General features: G+C 40.4%; 1 protein-coding gene across 1 annotated transcript in view; it reads right to left on the reverse strand.

Moving 5' to 3' along the window:
- LOC110169260 (partitioning defective 3 homolog B-like) overlaps positions 1-15,000 on the reverse strand; it is a 198,641-nt gene that overhangs the window by 129,703 nt on the left and 53,938 nt on the right. Inside the window, exon 4 of the mRNA XM_055163678.1 lies at positions 7,332-7,430. Coding sequence (XP_055019653.1) covers positions 7,332-7,430 — 99 coding nt within the window. The remainder of the gene's footprint in view (positions 1-7,331; positions 7,431-15,000) is intronic.

Below are 15,000 nucleotides of genomic sequence, written 5' to 3' on the forward strand. Positions count from 1 at the left end.
AATAAAGTGACCAACATAAATAAAGTGATCATACATGAGTGAAATTACTGCGCTAAACCTGAACACGAATCTGCACCGGTTCGACCTGCACACGTACGATCACGGAAAAGTTAAACATGGAACATTTCCTACGATACACGCACAGAACAGACTCACCATCATCAGCACCTCCTCTGTCACAGAAAAAACACTCACTTTCTACTGAGTCGTGTCCTTTAGTCCCGACAGAAGCTGAACCGCATCAGCGCACAAGGAGCGAGCTGTTTTTATCTGTTTTGTTTCTGTAAAGTGTAAACAAATCTGCGCAAAACTGAATTATCAAACTATCAAACGGGCTGATGTAGTTATGGTTTATATTAGGGACGGGCATTCGATGAAATTTTCTTAATCGATCATCGAGAGAATTAATGATCGATTATCGATTAATCATTAACGGTTTTATATTAAAATGATCATCATTATTATTACTATCTGCACTAATCTGCATAAATAAATTCAACTTTATGACAAACATAACGACTCTAGATCCACATCAGCTGTTTGACATATAATGTGTTTAATTCAGTTTTGTTCAAATCTCACAGAAACAAAACTTAAAGCCAACATCACTAATTTACATAAACTAAACGAAGAAAAAACTCCAGCTCTTGTGTCGCTGATGTGGTTCAACTTCTGTTGGTTTTAAAAGACATGACTCAGGTGAATACAGGTCAGTGTGACCAGATTTGTGTTTGTCAAAACCAGGACAGCGTACGGGGGGAGGGGGGGGGCCTCGTCATCCACATTGAGCGACTCTCACCTGGAAAACTTTTCCCACTGGACACACAGAAACATATGTGCTGCTTTATCCACTGTGCACATGGACTCACACTTGTCCCAACGCAACGGAAAGTGTGGAATTTCTTGTACAAATCATCGTTAAATCCACATTTGTGCTTCGGTTCGTTACAGACTGACCCACTGTTTGTGTCTCGCTCCTTCTGATGCAGAGACACATGTACACACCTGTTTGGTCACGAACACACAGCAACATACATTCGGTTTGTCGATTAAAATTTACGTAATCGATTAAATTCTTAATAATCAATTATCGATTAATCGACTAATCATGCCCATCCCTAGTTCAGATGTTGTAAAGATGAGTTTATTTATGCAGAAGATTTTAATTTAGAATCTGCTGTTTGGAAACGTTGGGTTTGATCTGCGCAGTGGATTGTGGGATTAAACCTCACAGCTCAGTGCCGCTGGTTAGAACCTACCAAGCTTCTTATGCTAAAGGAGCTCATGGTTGTTTTTATTTTTCCTGGTTGATTACCGTAGTTTCTGGGTTATTAGTCGTGCTCTTAAGCCTCCAACCGCATCAAAAAACGACCGTGCCCCACAATCCAGAGCGCCCCATACACGAATCCACTCGGGTGTCCCATCACGACTTCAGTAAACTACAAAGACGCAATCACACACGGAGCAGACAGCGACCGCACGGCGAAACACACCCGCAGACACACTCATCACTCCACGCCGACGAGGAACGGAACGGAGGAACGAACCGAGGAAAAAGCGAGCGCGACGTGCCGCTTCTAGACACGACTGAACAACTGAGTCACTGCGAACACGCCGACAATCCGCGATGGTCCCAGACACACCCTCCCTACACGCCACAACTGAACAAAGCCCAGAGTCACCGTGAACGAACAAACAAACAAAACCACTCACCATCACACTGTTGGGTTTCCTTTAAAGTCCCACGCCGTTTATTTGTGAAAAAAGTTTGAAAATAGACCATTTAATGACAGCGCGCCTTATAAATCCAGTCCAGAGCGACTAATACGGTAAAAAATACGGTAAATTAAATCACGTTGGTAACACTTTATAATAACTACACCTTATTTAGCCTTAATAAAGCATGAACAAAGACTTAATTAATAATGATTCACGCTTAGTAACTTCTTAATTACTACCTGAATTAGCACTTAACTTGCACTTAATTCGCCTGTGCTGTAAATAGTTACTCAATACTTCTTAATTACTCATGAACTAACCATTTGCATGTTTACAAATGCATATTTAAGTTCACATTTGAGCATTTATTAATCATTAGTAAACCATGAGAGAATGATTTACTAATAATACAATACAATGATCATTCAGGCGGCTGTTATCTGTTAGTTAAATCTTTCTGAGATCTTTTCTAAAGTGAAGATGAATTATGTTTATTAAGCATTTGTTAAGGTCGGTCAAATTCCAGAGAAACAATAATGCATCACTAGTAAATCATTTTCTCATGGCTTAATAATCATTAATAAACGCTCAAATTTGTACTTAAATATACATTTACAAATGCACACATAAATGGTTAGTTCATGAGTAATTAAGTAAGAAATACTTATGAGTAACTATTTACAGCACAGGAGAAATTAAGTGCAAGTTAAGTGCTAATTCAGGCTGTAATTAAGTAGTTACTAAGCGTGAATCATTATTAATTAAGTCTTTGTTCATGCTTTATTAAGGCTAAATAAGGTGTAGTTATTATATTCATTTTTGCACTTGAGCATTTGTAAGATTATGTCAAGAAACCGGGAAACTCCATTTGATCATTTCCATTTGCATGGAAACGCACTCAATGTCAGGAGACAGAAAGGACATTTAAAGCACATTTAGCGATACATTTGTTTGCAGAAGATAATGTTTACGTGCAAACTGTGCAGCCGAAAACTGGTCGGGCGACTCTGGTCTGGAGGATTCGAGCTCGTGCAGGCGTGAGTTGTTTTTTTTTTTGTTTTTTTTTTCCAGACTAGTGGAGCTGGTGTAGGTGTGAGGTTGGCAGGTCCCAGGGAAATCCCACACTTGGATCAACAACATTACACAGAGATAGTTTCCACAGCTCGGTGCCTCTTCCTGCCACTCGGTGATGTAACTTTACACAGTTTGGCAAAGCCGTCGTGGTCTAAATCGGACTCTGGAGCGAGCGTCTTAAATAGCCTTTTCTAATTTTACACCCGGAGTCTTCGCATCGTTTCCAGTTTGAGAAATACGCGCGTCTAAAAACAACATCTGTGAGCTCGGTAACCTTTAGATCAGTGTCAAATACAGCGCAGGGTTTCTCCTCAGACCCGTAGACTCAGACCAGGTACGACTGTACATATTTACTTATTTTATTCATTTATTTTGTTTATTCATGCAACTTTATAAACATTAACTTAACAGGAGAGAGCTCATTTTCCACCTGTCGACCTTGGTGCAAGCTTGTTTTTTACTTTTATATGGGTAACTTTTTTAAAGAAACTGAAGAAATTGCAGTTTTAGAGTACTTTCCTAGCTTTTTATTGAAGTAAAAGTACTCCTGAGTAAAAGTACTCAAAACTAAAACTTCAGATATCATTTCGTTTGTCTCGTTTTTGCGTCTGTCTTTTGAAAATACCAAATAGTTTTCACGTTTATTTGTTTTAATTCATTCATATTCTGATCCCGTAAACTTTGAATTATAAATCAGATGTTACGGTTCATCACTTAAAGCCACAGTATGGAGCTTTTTAACGTGTGTTTTTATTGTGAGTGGGCTTGCATTTCCACAGATCTGACTCTAATCTGGCCTCCTCTTGCTTGTTTCCATAGAAATGTCGTTCCTATGGCGATAATATTCCACAGTATTGCATTAAACATACTGTATCTATTTCCATGTAAAACTTTTCTGTTTGCAGGAAATGTTGTCATTTTTCTTACTTACTTCACTGTGTAATATTTTTGGTCTGGGGTCCGTCACCTGCACCTTTGTCTCTATGGATACGTCGTTTCTCAGTCTGGAATGTTCCGCAGTGTGACTTTAAACAGCTCTACTTTACATTTATTCAGTTACAATTTGGTTTTGTAGCTCAAAAACACCAAGAAAAACAAACATTCTGACTGTGAGCGGGCTTGCTTCTCCACGGATCTGACTCTTATTTGGCCTCCTCCTGCTTGTTTCCATGGGAGTATAATGTTCCACAGTATGGCATTAAATATGAGAGTTTATCTCCATGGAATAACTTTCTGTTTCATGCAGGAGACGTCATTTTTTTGTACTTCTACTTCAGGAATTATTGCTGTTTTGAAGTAACGTTACTCTTACTTAAAGCTGCACTGTGTAACTTTTTGGTTGGTGGTCTGTCACCTGCTTGTTTCCATGGATACGTCATTGCTCAGCCTGGAATGTTCCACAGTGTGACATTAAACAGCTCTACTTTATATTTATTCAATTACAGGTGGTTTTACAGCTCAAAAATACAGAGAAAAATAAACATTCTGACTTTGAGGACTAAACCAGGACTAAACCAGGACTAGACCAGGACTAGACCAGGACTAGACCAGGACTAGACCAGGACTAGACCAGGACTAGACCAGGACTAGACCAGGACTAAACCAGGACTAGACCAGGACTAGACCACGACTAAACCAGGACTAAACCAGGACTAGACCAGGACTACACCAAAACTAAACCAGGGACTAAAAGAGGGACTGAACATTGACTATACCAGGACTAAATCAGGAATAAACAAGTACTAAACTTGGACTCTACCAGGACCAAACCAGGACCAGACCAGGACCAGATCAGGACCAGACCAGGACTAGACCAGGACTAGACCAGGGACTAAACCAAAACTAAACCAGGGACTATAAGATGGACTGAACATTGCCTATACCAGAAATAAACCAGGAGTAAATCAGGACTAAACAAGTACTAAACCTGGACTTTACCAGGACCAAATCAAGACCAATCCAGGACTAGACCAGGAACTAGACCAGGACTAAACCAAAACTAAACCACGGACTAAAAAATGAACTACAAGAGGGACTGAACATTGATTATACGAGAGACAGACCAGGACTAAACAAATACTAAACCTGGACTCTACCTGGACCAAACCAGGCCTAGACCAGGGACTAAACCAGGACTGTCACCGCTCTGCCTGGAATGTCCCGCAGTGTGACTTTAAACAGCTCTACTTCACATTTATTCACTTGTAATTTGGTTTTATCGCTCAAAAACACCATCGAAACGCAAACATTCTGACTGCGAGCGGGGGTCGCCTCTCCGCAGATCCGACCCGGAACTCGGTCCGGTCTGGTCCCCGTGAAGACAGGAGGGTTTTAATGTGGCGCTGACTAGACTTCCAGAGGACGAGGAGGTCGCCGGGAGCCAAAGTGTATTCTGGTGAGTCTATTTTTACGTTCGGCGGCGTTGAGTTTAGACGTGGACGGAGCGCGCGAGGTCTTCGGCTCCGACTAAAAATAGGTTTAAGAGAAAATAAACGTGAGATCACATCACCGCGCGCTTTTTACTCCGAGGCGCTCCCCTCCTCCGCGCCGAAATAATCCACAGTACTGCTTTAATATTTGGGTTTTAATTAAAGGGTCTGTGTAGGTTTTTTAATTTGTGTGTTTGAGCGAAATTTCTCTGACCTCAGGACGAAGGGCAGAAACCAAAGACTAAACCAGGACTAAACCAGGACTAAACCAGGACTAAACCAGGACTAGACCAAGAACTAAACCAGGACTAAACCAGGACTAGACCAAGAACTAAAGCAGGACTAAACCAGGACTAGACCAAGAACTAAAGGAGGACTAAACAGGACTAAGACTAGACCAAGACTAAACCAGGACTAGTAAAGACTAAACCAGGACTAAACTAAACAGGACTAAACCAGGACTAGACCAAGAACTAAACCAGGACTAAACAAGGACTAACCAAGACTACCAGGACTAGACCAAGAACTAAACCAGGACTAAACCAGGACTAGACCAAGAACTAAACCAGGACTAAACCAGGACTAGACCAAGAACTAAAGCAGGACTAAACCAGGACTAGACCAAGAACTAAACCAGGACTAAACCAGGACTAGACCAAGAACTAAACCAGGACTAAAGCCAGGACTAACCAAGAACTAAACCAGGACTAAACCAGGACTAAACCAAGACTAAACCAGGACTAAACCAAGAACTAAACCAGGAGAATAAAGCAGGACTAAACCAGACTAACCAAGAACTAAAGCAGGACTAAAGCAAGGACTAAACAAGACAGGACTAAACCAAGACTAAACAAGACTAAACCAAGACTAAACCAAGACTAAGACCAAGAACTAAAGCAGGACTAAAGCAAGGACTAAAGCAGGACTAAACCAGGACTAAATCAAGACTAAACCAGGACTAAACAAGACTAAAGCAAGACTAAACCAGGACTAAACCAGGACTAAACCAGGACTAAACCAAGGACTAAAGCAAGGACTAAACCAGGACTAAAGCAGGACTAAACCAGGACTAGACCAAGAACTAAAGCAGGACTAAAGCAAGGACTAAAGCAGGACTAAACCAAGACTAAACCAAGACTAAACCAAGACTAGACCAAGAACTAAAGCAGGACTAAAGCAAGGACTAAAGCAGGACTAAACCAGGACTAAATCAAGACTAAACAAGACTAAACAAGGACTAAACCAGGACTAAACCAGGACTAACAAGAACTAAAGCAGGACTAAACCAGCTAGGACTAAAAGCAAGGACTAAAGCCAGGACTAAACCAAGACTAAACCAGGACTAAAACCAAGGACTAAAGCAGGACTAAACCAGGACTAAACCAGGACTAAACCAGGACTAAAGCAGGACTAAAGGACTTTAACCAAGGGACTAAAGCAGGACTAAACCAGGACTAAACCAGGACTAACCAGGACTAAAGCAAGCTAAACCAGGACTAAACCAAGACTAAATCAAGGACTAAACAAGGACTAAACCAAGACTAAACTGGGGACTAAACCAGAGACTAAAGCAGAACTAAATCAGGACTAAAGCAGGTCCAAAACAAGACTAAAACAGGACTAAAGCAGGACTAAACCAAGAACTAAAGTAGGACTAAACCAGGACTAGACAAGGACTAAACAAGGACTAAAGCAAGGACTAAACCAGGACTAAACTGGGGACTAAACCAGGGACTAAAGCAGAACTAAATCAGGACTAAAGCAAGACTAAAGCAGGACCAACAAGACTAAACAAAGGACAAAGGACTAAACCAGACTAAAGGACTAAACCAGACTGAGGACTAAAGCAGGATAAAGCAATTAGGGACTAAACCTGAAACCAGGACTAAAACAGGGTCTAAACCAAGACTAAACTAAAGCTAAAACAGACAGGACTAAATCAGGATTAGACCAGGGCTAAACTTGAAACCAGGACTAAAGCAGGACTAAATAAGGGTTAGACCAGAGCTAAACCAGGGTCTAAACCAAGACTAAAGCAGGACTAGACCAGGACTAGACATCTCTCTTCCACTACAGGGGCAGAGGACTATGGGAGGGCATCTGACACACCTGTCTCTCCGGTCTGGGATCCTGTCCAGCTCCTCTTCACTCAGAGCGTCCAGTTTGGTTTTGGATCCTTTAGTTTTATCGTCTTTCTTCTTTCCAAATCTGTAAAAAAAAAATAAATAAAAAAATTAAAACATAAAATTTAAATTACAGCACAAGGTTAAAGAAAAACCATGAGTCAGCGTTTTTACATCCTGGCACTTTTTCATCTTATAGAGCAGGAAAAATGCCAAACATTTTAATTTGAAAACTGGATTTAGCTGAAAGCTTTTATACTGTAGTATACAGTATGTAGTACTACAGTAGTACAACAGTAGAAAGTAGTTTAAAAGTAGTAATAGTAGTAGAAGTTCTTATAGTAATAGTAATAGTAGTACTTATAGTAGTAGCAGTAATAGTACAGGCAGTGTTAGTAGTGTAGTAGTAGTAGTAGTAGTAGTATTAGCAGCAGCTTTCAGTTGAAAAAGTAGTAGTAATGTTGGTAGTAGTAGTAGCAGCAGTAGTAGTTGTAGGAAAAGTAATCTTAATTGTTGTAGTATTAGCAGTAGTACTTGTTGTTATAGGATTAAGTAAAAGTAATCTAGTTGTTATAGTATAGTAATAGTGGTAGTACAGGTAGTAGTAGTAGTAGCAGTAGTAGTAGTAGTAGTAGTAGTAGCAGTAGTAGTAGTAGTAGTAGTAGTAGTAGTAGTAGTAGTAGTAGTAGCAGTAGTAGTAGTAGTAGCAGTAGTAGTAGTAGTAGTAGTAGAAACAGTAATAGTAGAATAGTAGACTAAATAGAAGTTCTTTCTTATAGTTGTAGTAGTACTTATAGTAGTAGCAGTAATAGTGGAGCCAATGTCAGTAGTAGTAGTAGTAGTCACAGTAGTAGTAATAGCATTAGTAGTAGTACACACAGAATTGTTTATTATTTGCAGTAGTAGGAGTGAAGTGACAGAAACAGATCCTGTAGAGTAATAATAGAGTGTAGTACAGTAGCAGTAATAGTAGCAGTACAGGTAGTAGTAGTAGTAGTCAGTAGTAGTAGTAGTAGTAGTAGTAGTAGTAGTAGTAGTAGTAGTAGTAGTAGTAGTAGTAGTAGTAGTAGTAGTAGTAGTAGTAGTAGTAGTAGTAGTAGTCAGTAGTAGTAGTAGTAGTAGTAGTAGTAGTAGTAGTAGTAGTAGTAGTAGTAGTAGTAGTAGTAGTAGTAGTAGTAGTAGTAGTAGTAGTAGTAGTAGTAGTAGTAGTAGTAGTAGTAGTAGTAGTAGTAGTAGTAGTAGTAGTAGTAGTAGTAGTAGTAGTAGTAGTAGTAGTAGTAGTAGTAGTAGTAGTAGTAGTAGTAGTAGTAGTAGTAGTAGTAGTAGTAGTAGTAGTAGTAGTAGTAGTAGTAGAAGTAGTAGTAGTAGTAGTAGTAGAAGTAGTAGTAGTAGTTAGTATCTTTTATCTCAAAATGGCCCCAAACTTAATTTCCTGAAACAAAATGTAAAAAGTCCCTCCCTCTGTTTTTTCCTCCTGCGTTTGTTTTTTTTTTTCATCATTTATCTAATTACCATCTCCACAGTCCAGCCGCTGTTGCCACGGGCTGATTTTGCCCATCCCAACATGGCAACCCGGGGACTCTGGGCACAGGGAGCTGGACAGGAGCTGCACCTGTCTGGACCTGCGCCTGGAAATCTATCAGTGTTTGGGTTTTGCTTCTGGCACAAAGAGACGGGAGATAAACCAGGTCAAATCAGATCTACAAGTGAGAGGAACGAGCAGGGCCGTACACAGAGACGGGGCAAAGGGGTCTGCTGTCCCGGGGCCCAGGGCTGTAGGGGCCCGGAACTGGACCCTCTAACATTTCATTTATATTAGAGGAAGGCCCATGTGAAGCTTCTTGTCCCGAGCCCCCAAATGTCTGTCGATGAACCTGCGTATGTTTGTGTAAATGTATAACCCTCCTACATTTTTATTTTTTCCTTGTTTGTTTGTTTGTTTTTTGCATGTGTGCAAATTTTTTTTATTTATTTCTTTCTTTTTTAAGGATGATAGGGATATATATATTTTTTTATTAATTATTGTTTTGTTTTTTTTTCTTTCTTGCTATTAATTTAAATTTGAAGGGGGCCTATGTGTATGTTTGTGTAAATGTATAACCCTCCTACATTTCAGGGTTTTTTTTGTTTTTTTTGTTTTTTAGTTTTGCATATGTGTTCATTTTTTAATTATTTTTATTTATTAGCTTTTTTTAAAGGATGACAGGGAAATATATATATATTTTTTATTAATTATTGTTTTGTTTTTGTTTTTTTCTTCCTATTAATTGAAATTAGAAGGAGGCCTATGTGTATGTTTAAATTTTTATTATATATTTTTTTGCATGTGTTTTAATTTAATTTTTTTTATTTATTTGTTTGTTTTAAGGGAATTTTTTTATTACTGTTTTTTTTTTTTATTATTGCTATAATTAATTTCTTTATTTTATTTCTTTATTTTTTTATTACTGTGTGTGAATTGCTGTATAATAGTTGATTTTATGAGATGAACTTTTTTTCCCTTAAGGTTTAAAAAATAAATCAAATATATAAAATAAACTAAACACATGTATAATATATAGTATATAACATATGTACAACTAAGAGACAAGAGGAGAGAGATAGAGCATGGGTGGGGGTGTTCTACATGTATTTCTAAGACGAAATGTTCAGCAGTTACCATGGTGACGCGATGCACAGATCAGCAAACACAATCACAAAAACATTTTACACTGTCTGAAAACTCCCTTTCTGCCCTTCATTCCTCTTTCCACATATCCATCCATCCATCCATCCATCCATTTATCTGTCCATCATCTATTCATTCCTCCCTCCCTATTTCTCTCTATTCTACCATTTTTCTCCTCTGCCTGCCTGTCTTTCTTTACCTCCTCTTCTTTAACCAACTATGCTCTCCCTTTCTCCTTCCCTTCCTCCCCTTATCTATCTATCTATCTATCTATCTATCTACCTCCTTCTCTCTTTCTCTCCCTCTTTCTGTTTCTTCCCTCCTCTTCTGCCCACTTTGTCTCCTCGTCTTTCTATCACACTCTCCTTTCTCCATCCCTCTCTTTCCTCTCTCTTTCGCGCCCTCCTTGCCTCTCTCTCCCCCTCTCTCTCTCCACCCCTCTTTCTCTTCCTTTCTTCCTCTTCAGCCCTCCCTCTTTCTCTCTCCCCCCCTTCCTCTACTCCTCCCTCTGTCCCCTCTCTCTTCCTTTCCCCCCCTCTCTCCTTCTCTCTTTCTCTCCTTGTCCTCTTTCCTATCTCTCTCTCTCTCTCTCTTCTCTCTCATTTTTCTCCTCTCCCTCTCTCCCCTCATTTTATTACTCATCCTTCCCTCTCTCTCTCTCTCCCTCCATCCTTCTCCCTCCCTCCCCATCTCTATCTATCCATCCACCTCCTCTTCTTCTCTCCTTCTCTTTCGGCCTCTTTCTCACCTTGTCTTTCTATCACTCTCTTCCTTCTCTCTCTATCTTATCTCTATCCACCCCTCTTCTCTTCCTTTCCTCCTTTTCGGCCCTCCCTATTTCTCTCTCTCTCTCTCTCTCTCTCTTCTCTCTATCCCTCTCCTCATTTTTCCTCTCTTCTCTCCACCAATCTCTTTCTCTTGCTCCACTTTTCTATCCCTCTCCCCTCCTTCCCTCTTTCTCTCTCTCCTTTATCTCTTTCTCTACCCTCCCCCTCTCTCTCTCTCCTTCTATTTATCTATATCTATCCATTCCTCCCTCCATATTTCTCTCTATTCTATCTTTTTCTCCTCTTCCCTCGGCTTATTATTCATCTCCCCTCGTATCTTCCTCCCTCTATCTTACTCTCTCTCTTCTCTATCCATCTCCCTCCCTCCCTCTCTCTCTCTCTCTCTCGTCCACCTCCTCCCCCTCTCCCCTCCTCTTCTCTTTCGTCTCTCTCCATTTCTTTCCCTGAGACAATGTGTTGGGAAAAAAAAAAAAAAAAAACAGCCAATTAAAGCAGAAATAATGACGTCTCGGTGTGGCCCTCTGCCCCCGAATCCTGATCAACGCTCCCACTGTTTGGAAAATATCCGGAAAATAAACACACATTTGTGGAGAGAACGGATTCACGACGGGGAAAAAAAGACTCGGAAAATTTATTTAACTCAAAATATTTAACGGAATAATTCGATTTAAACGCGCGTCAATTGTGTACATTTTCTTCCGGAAGGTCTGTCAAATTGTCAAACGCTTCATTTTTTTTTTTTTGCTTTGTCCGGAATGTTCCGCGGTACGGCTTTAAACCTTTCTATCGTCACGGAAACCAAACCGGACGAAGCGACGGGTCAGATCTGTGGAGAGGCGACCCCGCTCACAGTCAGAATGCTTTTTTTGTTGTTGCTTTTTTACGGTATTTTTGAGCTATAAAACCAAAACCTGTGATTGAATAAATGTGAGGTAGAGCCGTTTAATGTCACACTGCGGAACATTCCAGGCAGAGGAATAATGTAACCATAGAAACAAGAAGGTGACGGAGCCTCAAAAACATAAAAAATTACGCAAAAATGCAGCTTTAAATCTATTTTTTGTAGCTTTTTTCATGTTCTAAAGTTGTTCCTTCCTCAAAAACATGTCTGAAGAGGTTTTAGAGTCATCCATGCATGTTTGAGTAATCTAGTGATCTCTCCCAAACCATCTTTACGGTTTAGCTGTAAGATTCTGTACGAGGCTCCGCCCACAAGCCCACGTCACCCAGGCTCCCACATGACAATTCGACATAAATATATAAAACGTGATACAAAACTGTGACTACGACTTCACAAACCTGACGCGATTCGATTAGTTTAAAGTTCAGGTTTCAGTCTTCTCTAAAACCTTAATACTCCTGGACCTGCTTGTTTCTATGGATACATTATTGCTCTGCCTGGAATGTTCCTCAGTGTGACATTAAACAGCTCGACTTTACATTTATTCAATTACAGGTGGTTTTATAGCTCAAAAACACCTAGAAAGAAACAGACATTCTGATTGTGATAAGTAGTACTAAAGCAGGACTAAGCCAGGACTAAACCAGGACTAGACCAGGGCTGGACCGGGACTAGACCAGGGCTGGACCGGGACTAGACCAGGGACTAAACCAAAACTAAACCAGGGACTAAAAGAGGGACCGAACATTGACTACACCAGAGATAAACCAGGACTAAACCAAGACCAAACCAGGACTAAACCAGAACTAAACCAGGACTATACCAGGACCAAGCCAAGACCAAACCAAGACAGTCATTGCTCTGTCTGGAATGTTCCACAGTGTGACTTTAAACTCCTCTACTTTACATTTATTCAATATCAAAGCTCAAAAATATCAAGAAAAACAGATGTTCTGACAGTGAGCGGGGTCGCCTCTCCAAAGATCTGACCTGTAACTCGGTCTGGTTTGGTCTCCGTGATGACAGAGAGGTTTAATGCCGCACTGTGGAACATTCCAGACAAAGCAACAACAGAAAAGCGTTAGACGACACTTTAAAAAACACACTTTTAACCTTATTCTTAACATGAAATCAGAGTCTGAATTTTTCCAAGGGAAGGAAACAAGGAAAGGAATCAAGGAGCCAGGACAAGAATCAAGGAGCTAGGAAAAGGAATCAAGGAGCCAGGAAAGGAATCAAGGAGCAGGAAAAGGAATCAAGGCCAGGAAAAGGAATCCAGGAGCCAGAAAAGGAATCAAGGGGCCAGGAAAGGAATCAAGGTGCTAGGAAAAGGAATCAAGGCGCTAGGAAAGGAATCAAAGCGCCAGGAAAGGAATCAAGGTGCTAGGAAAAGAAATCAAGGTGCTAGGAAAAGGAATCAAGGCCCTAGGAAAAGGAATCAAGGAGCTAGGAAAACAATCAAGGCCCTAGGAAAAGGAATCAAGGAGCTAGGACAGGAATCAAGGAGCTAGGAAAGGAATCAAGGAGCTAGGAAAACAATCAAGGCCCTAGGAAAAGGAATCAAGGAGCCAAAAAAGGAATCAAGGCGCTAGGAAAAGGAATCAAGGAGCCAGGAAAGAAATCAAGGAGCTAGGAAAAGGAATCAAGGAGCCAGGAAAGGAAAAGGCCCAGGAAATCAAGGTGCTAGGAAAACAATCAAGGCCCTAGGAAAAGGAATCAAGGAGCCAAAAAAGGAATCAAGGCGCTAGGAAAAAAGGAATCAAGGAGGCTAGGAAAAAGGAGCAGGATCAAGGAGCTAGGAAAAGGAATCAAGGAGCCAAGGAGGAAAGGAATCAATCAAGGAGCTAAGGAAAGGAATCAAGGAGCTAGGAAAAGGAATCAAGGAGCTAGGAAAAGGAATCAAGGAGCTAGGAAAAGGAATCAAGGAGCTAGGAAAAGGCATCAAGGAGCCAGGCCGCGCGGTGACAGTGAGGAGTTTAGCGTCGTCTTTTTAATTATATCTGTGGCGTTTCTAACAAGAAAACCTGTCACCGCCGGCGATTTGTCTTGTCATTTTTTTATATTTTTTTTGTTTTTTTTCCCGCTTCCTTTTCAGACGGAGTTATTAATATTTACGAGTGGCTCTCCCCGCGGCGCAGGACCAACGCCGCCGCCGCCGCCGCCGCCGTCATCATCACCGCCACCGCCGCCGTCGTACAGTAAATAAAGTCCGAATATAAAAAAAGGAGGAGAGAGGAGAGGAGACAGCGGAGACGACACGAAAGCCACATTTATTCTGAGGAGTAAACAAAGCGAGCGCGGAGGGGGCCCCGTCTCGCCGTTACCATGACGACGGAAGGAAAATACCCCGGTAATTAGACGAGACGATTTGGCTTTAATTAAGTAAAGAGACAGAAACAGATTTATATATATATTTGTGTGTGTGTGTGACAGTTTTTTACCTCGCTGGGCTCAAGATCGTGGTGTTGTTTTTTTTTTTTTTTTAAAGATTTATTGCGTAACTTTTTTGGCGGCGGTGGAAGATGGATGAATGATTATGCAATTTTCTGAGCTGTAATGTTCTAATGGAGTTTCGTTGTCAGGACTAAACCAGGACTAAACCAGGACTAAACCAGGACTAAACCAAGACTAAACAAGAACTAAACCTGGACTAAAACAGGACTAAAAAAGAACTAAACAAGGACTAAACAAGGACTAAACCAGGATTAAACCAAGACTAAACAAGAACTAAACCAGGACTAAAACAGGACTAAAAAAGAACTAAACAAGGACTAAACAAGGACTAAACCAGGATTAAACCAAGACTAAACAAGAACTAAACCAGGACTAAAACAGGACTAAAAAAGAACTAAACAAGGACTAAACCAGGACTAAAACAGGATTAAACTAGGACTGAACCAGGACTAAACAAGGACTAAAACAAGGACTAAAACAGGACTAAAACAGGACTTAACCAGGACTAAAGCAGGACTAAACAAGGACTAAACAAGGACTAAAACAGGACTAAACAAGGACTAAACCAGGATTAAACCAAGACTAAACCAGGAATAATCAAGGACTAAAACAGGACTAAAACAGGACTAAACAAGGACTAAACCAGGATTAAACCAAGACTAAACCAGGAATAATCAAGGACTAAAACAGGACTAAAACAAGGACTAAAACAGGACTAAACCAGGACGAAACTAGGACTAAACAAATACTAAAACAAGACTAAAACACGACTACACCAGGACAAAAACAGGACTAAACCAGGACCAAAACTAGCACTAAAACAGGATTAAAACATGACTGAACT

Source organism: Boleophthalmus pectinirostris, unplaced genomic scaffold (genome assembly GCF_026225935.1).
Source record: "Boleophthalmus pectinirostris isolate CB_2022bp ecotype Guang Dong unplaced genomic scaffold, ASM2622593v1 HiC_scaffold_11, whole genome shotgun sequence".
NCBI classification, from domain to species: Eukaryota; Metazoa; Chordata; class Actinopteri; order Gobiiformes; family Gobiidae; genus Boleophthalmus; species Boleophthalmus pectinirostris.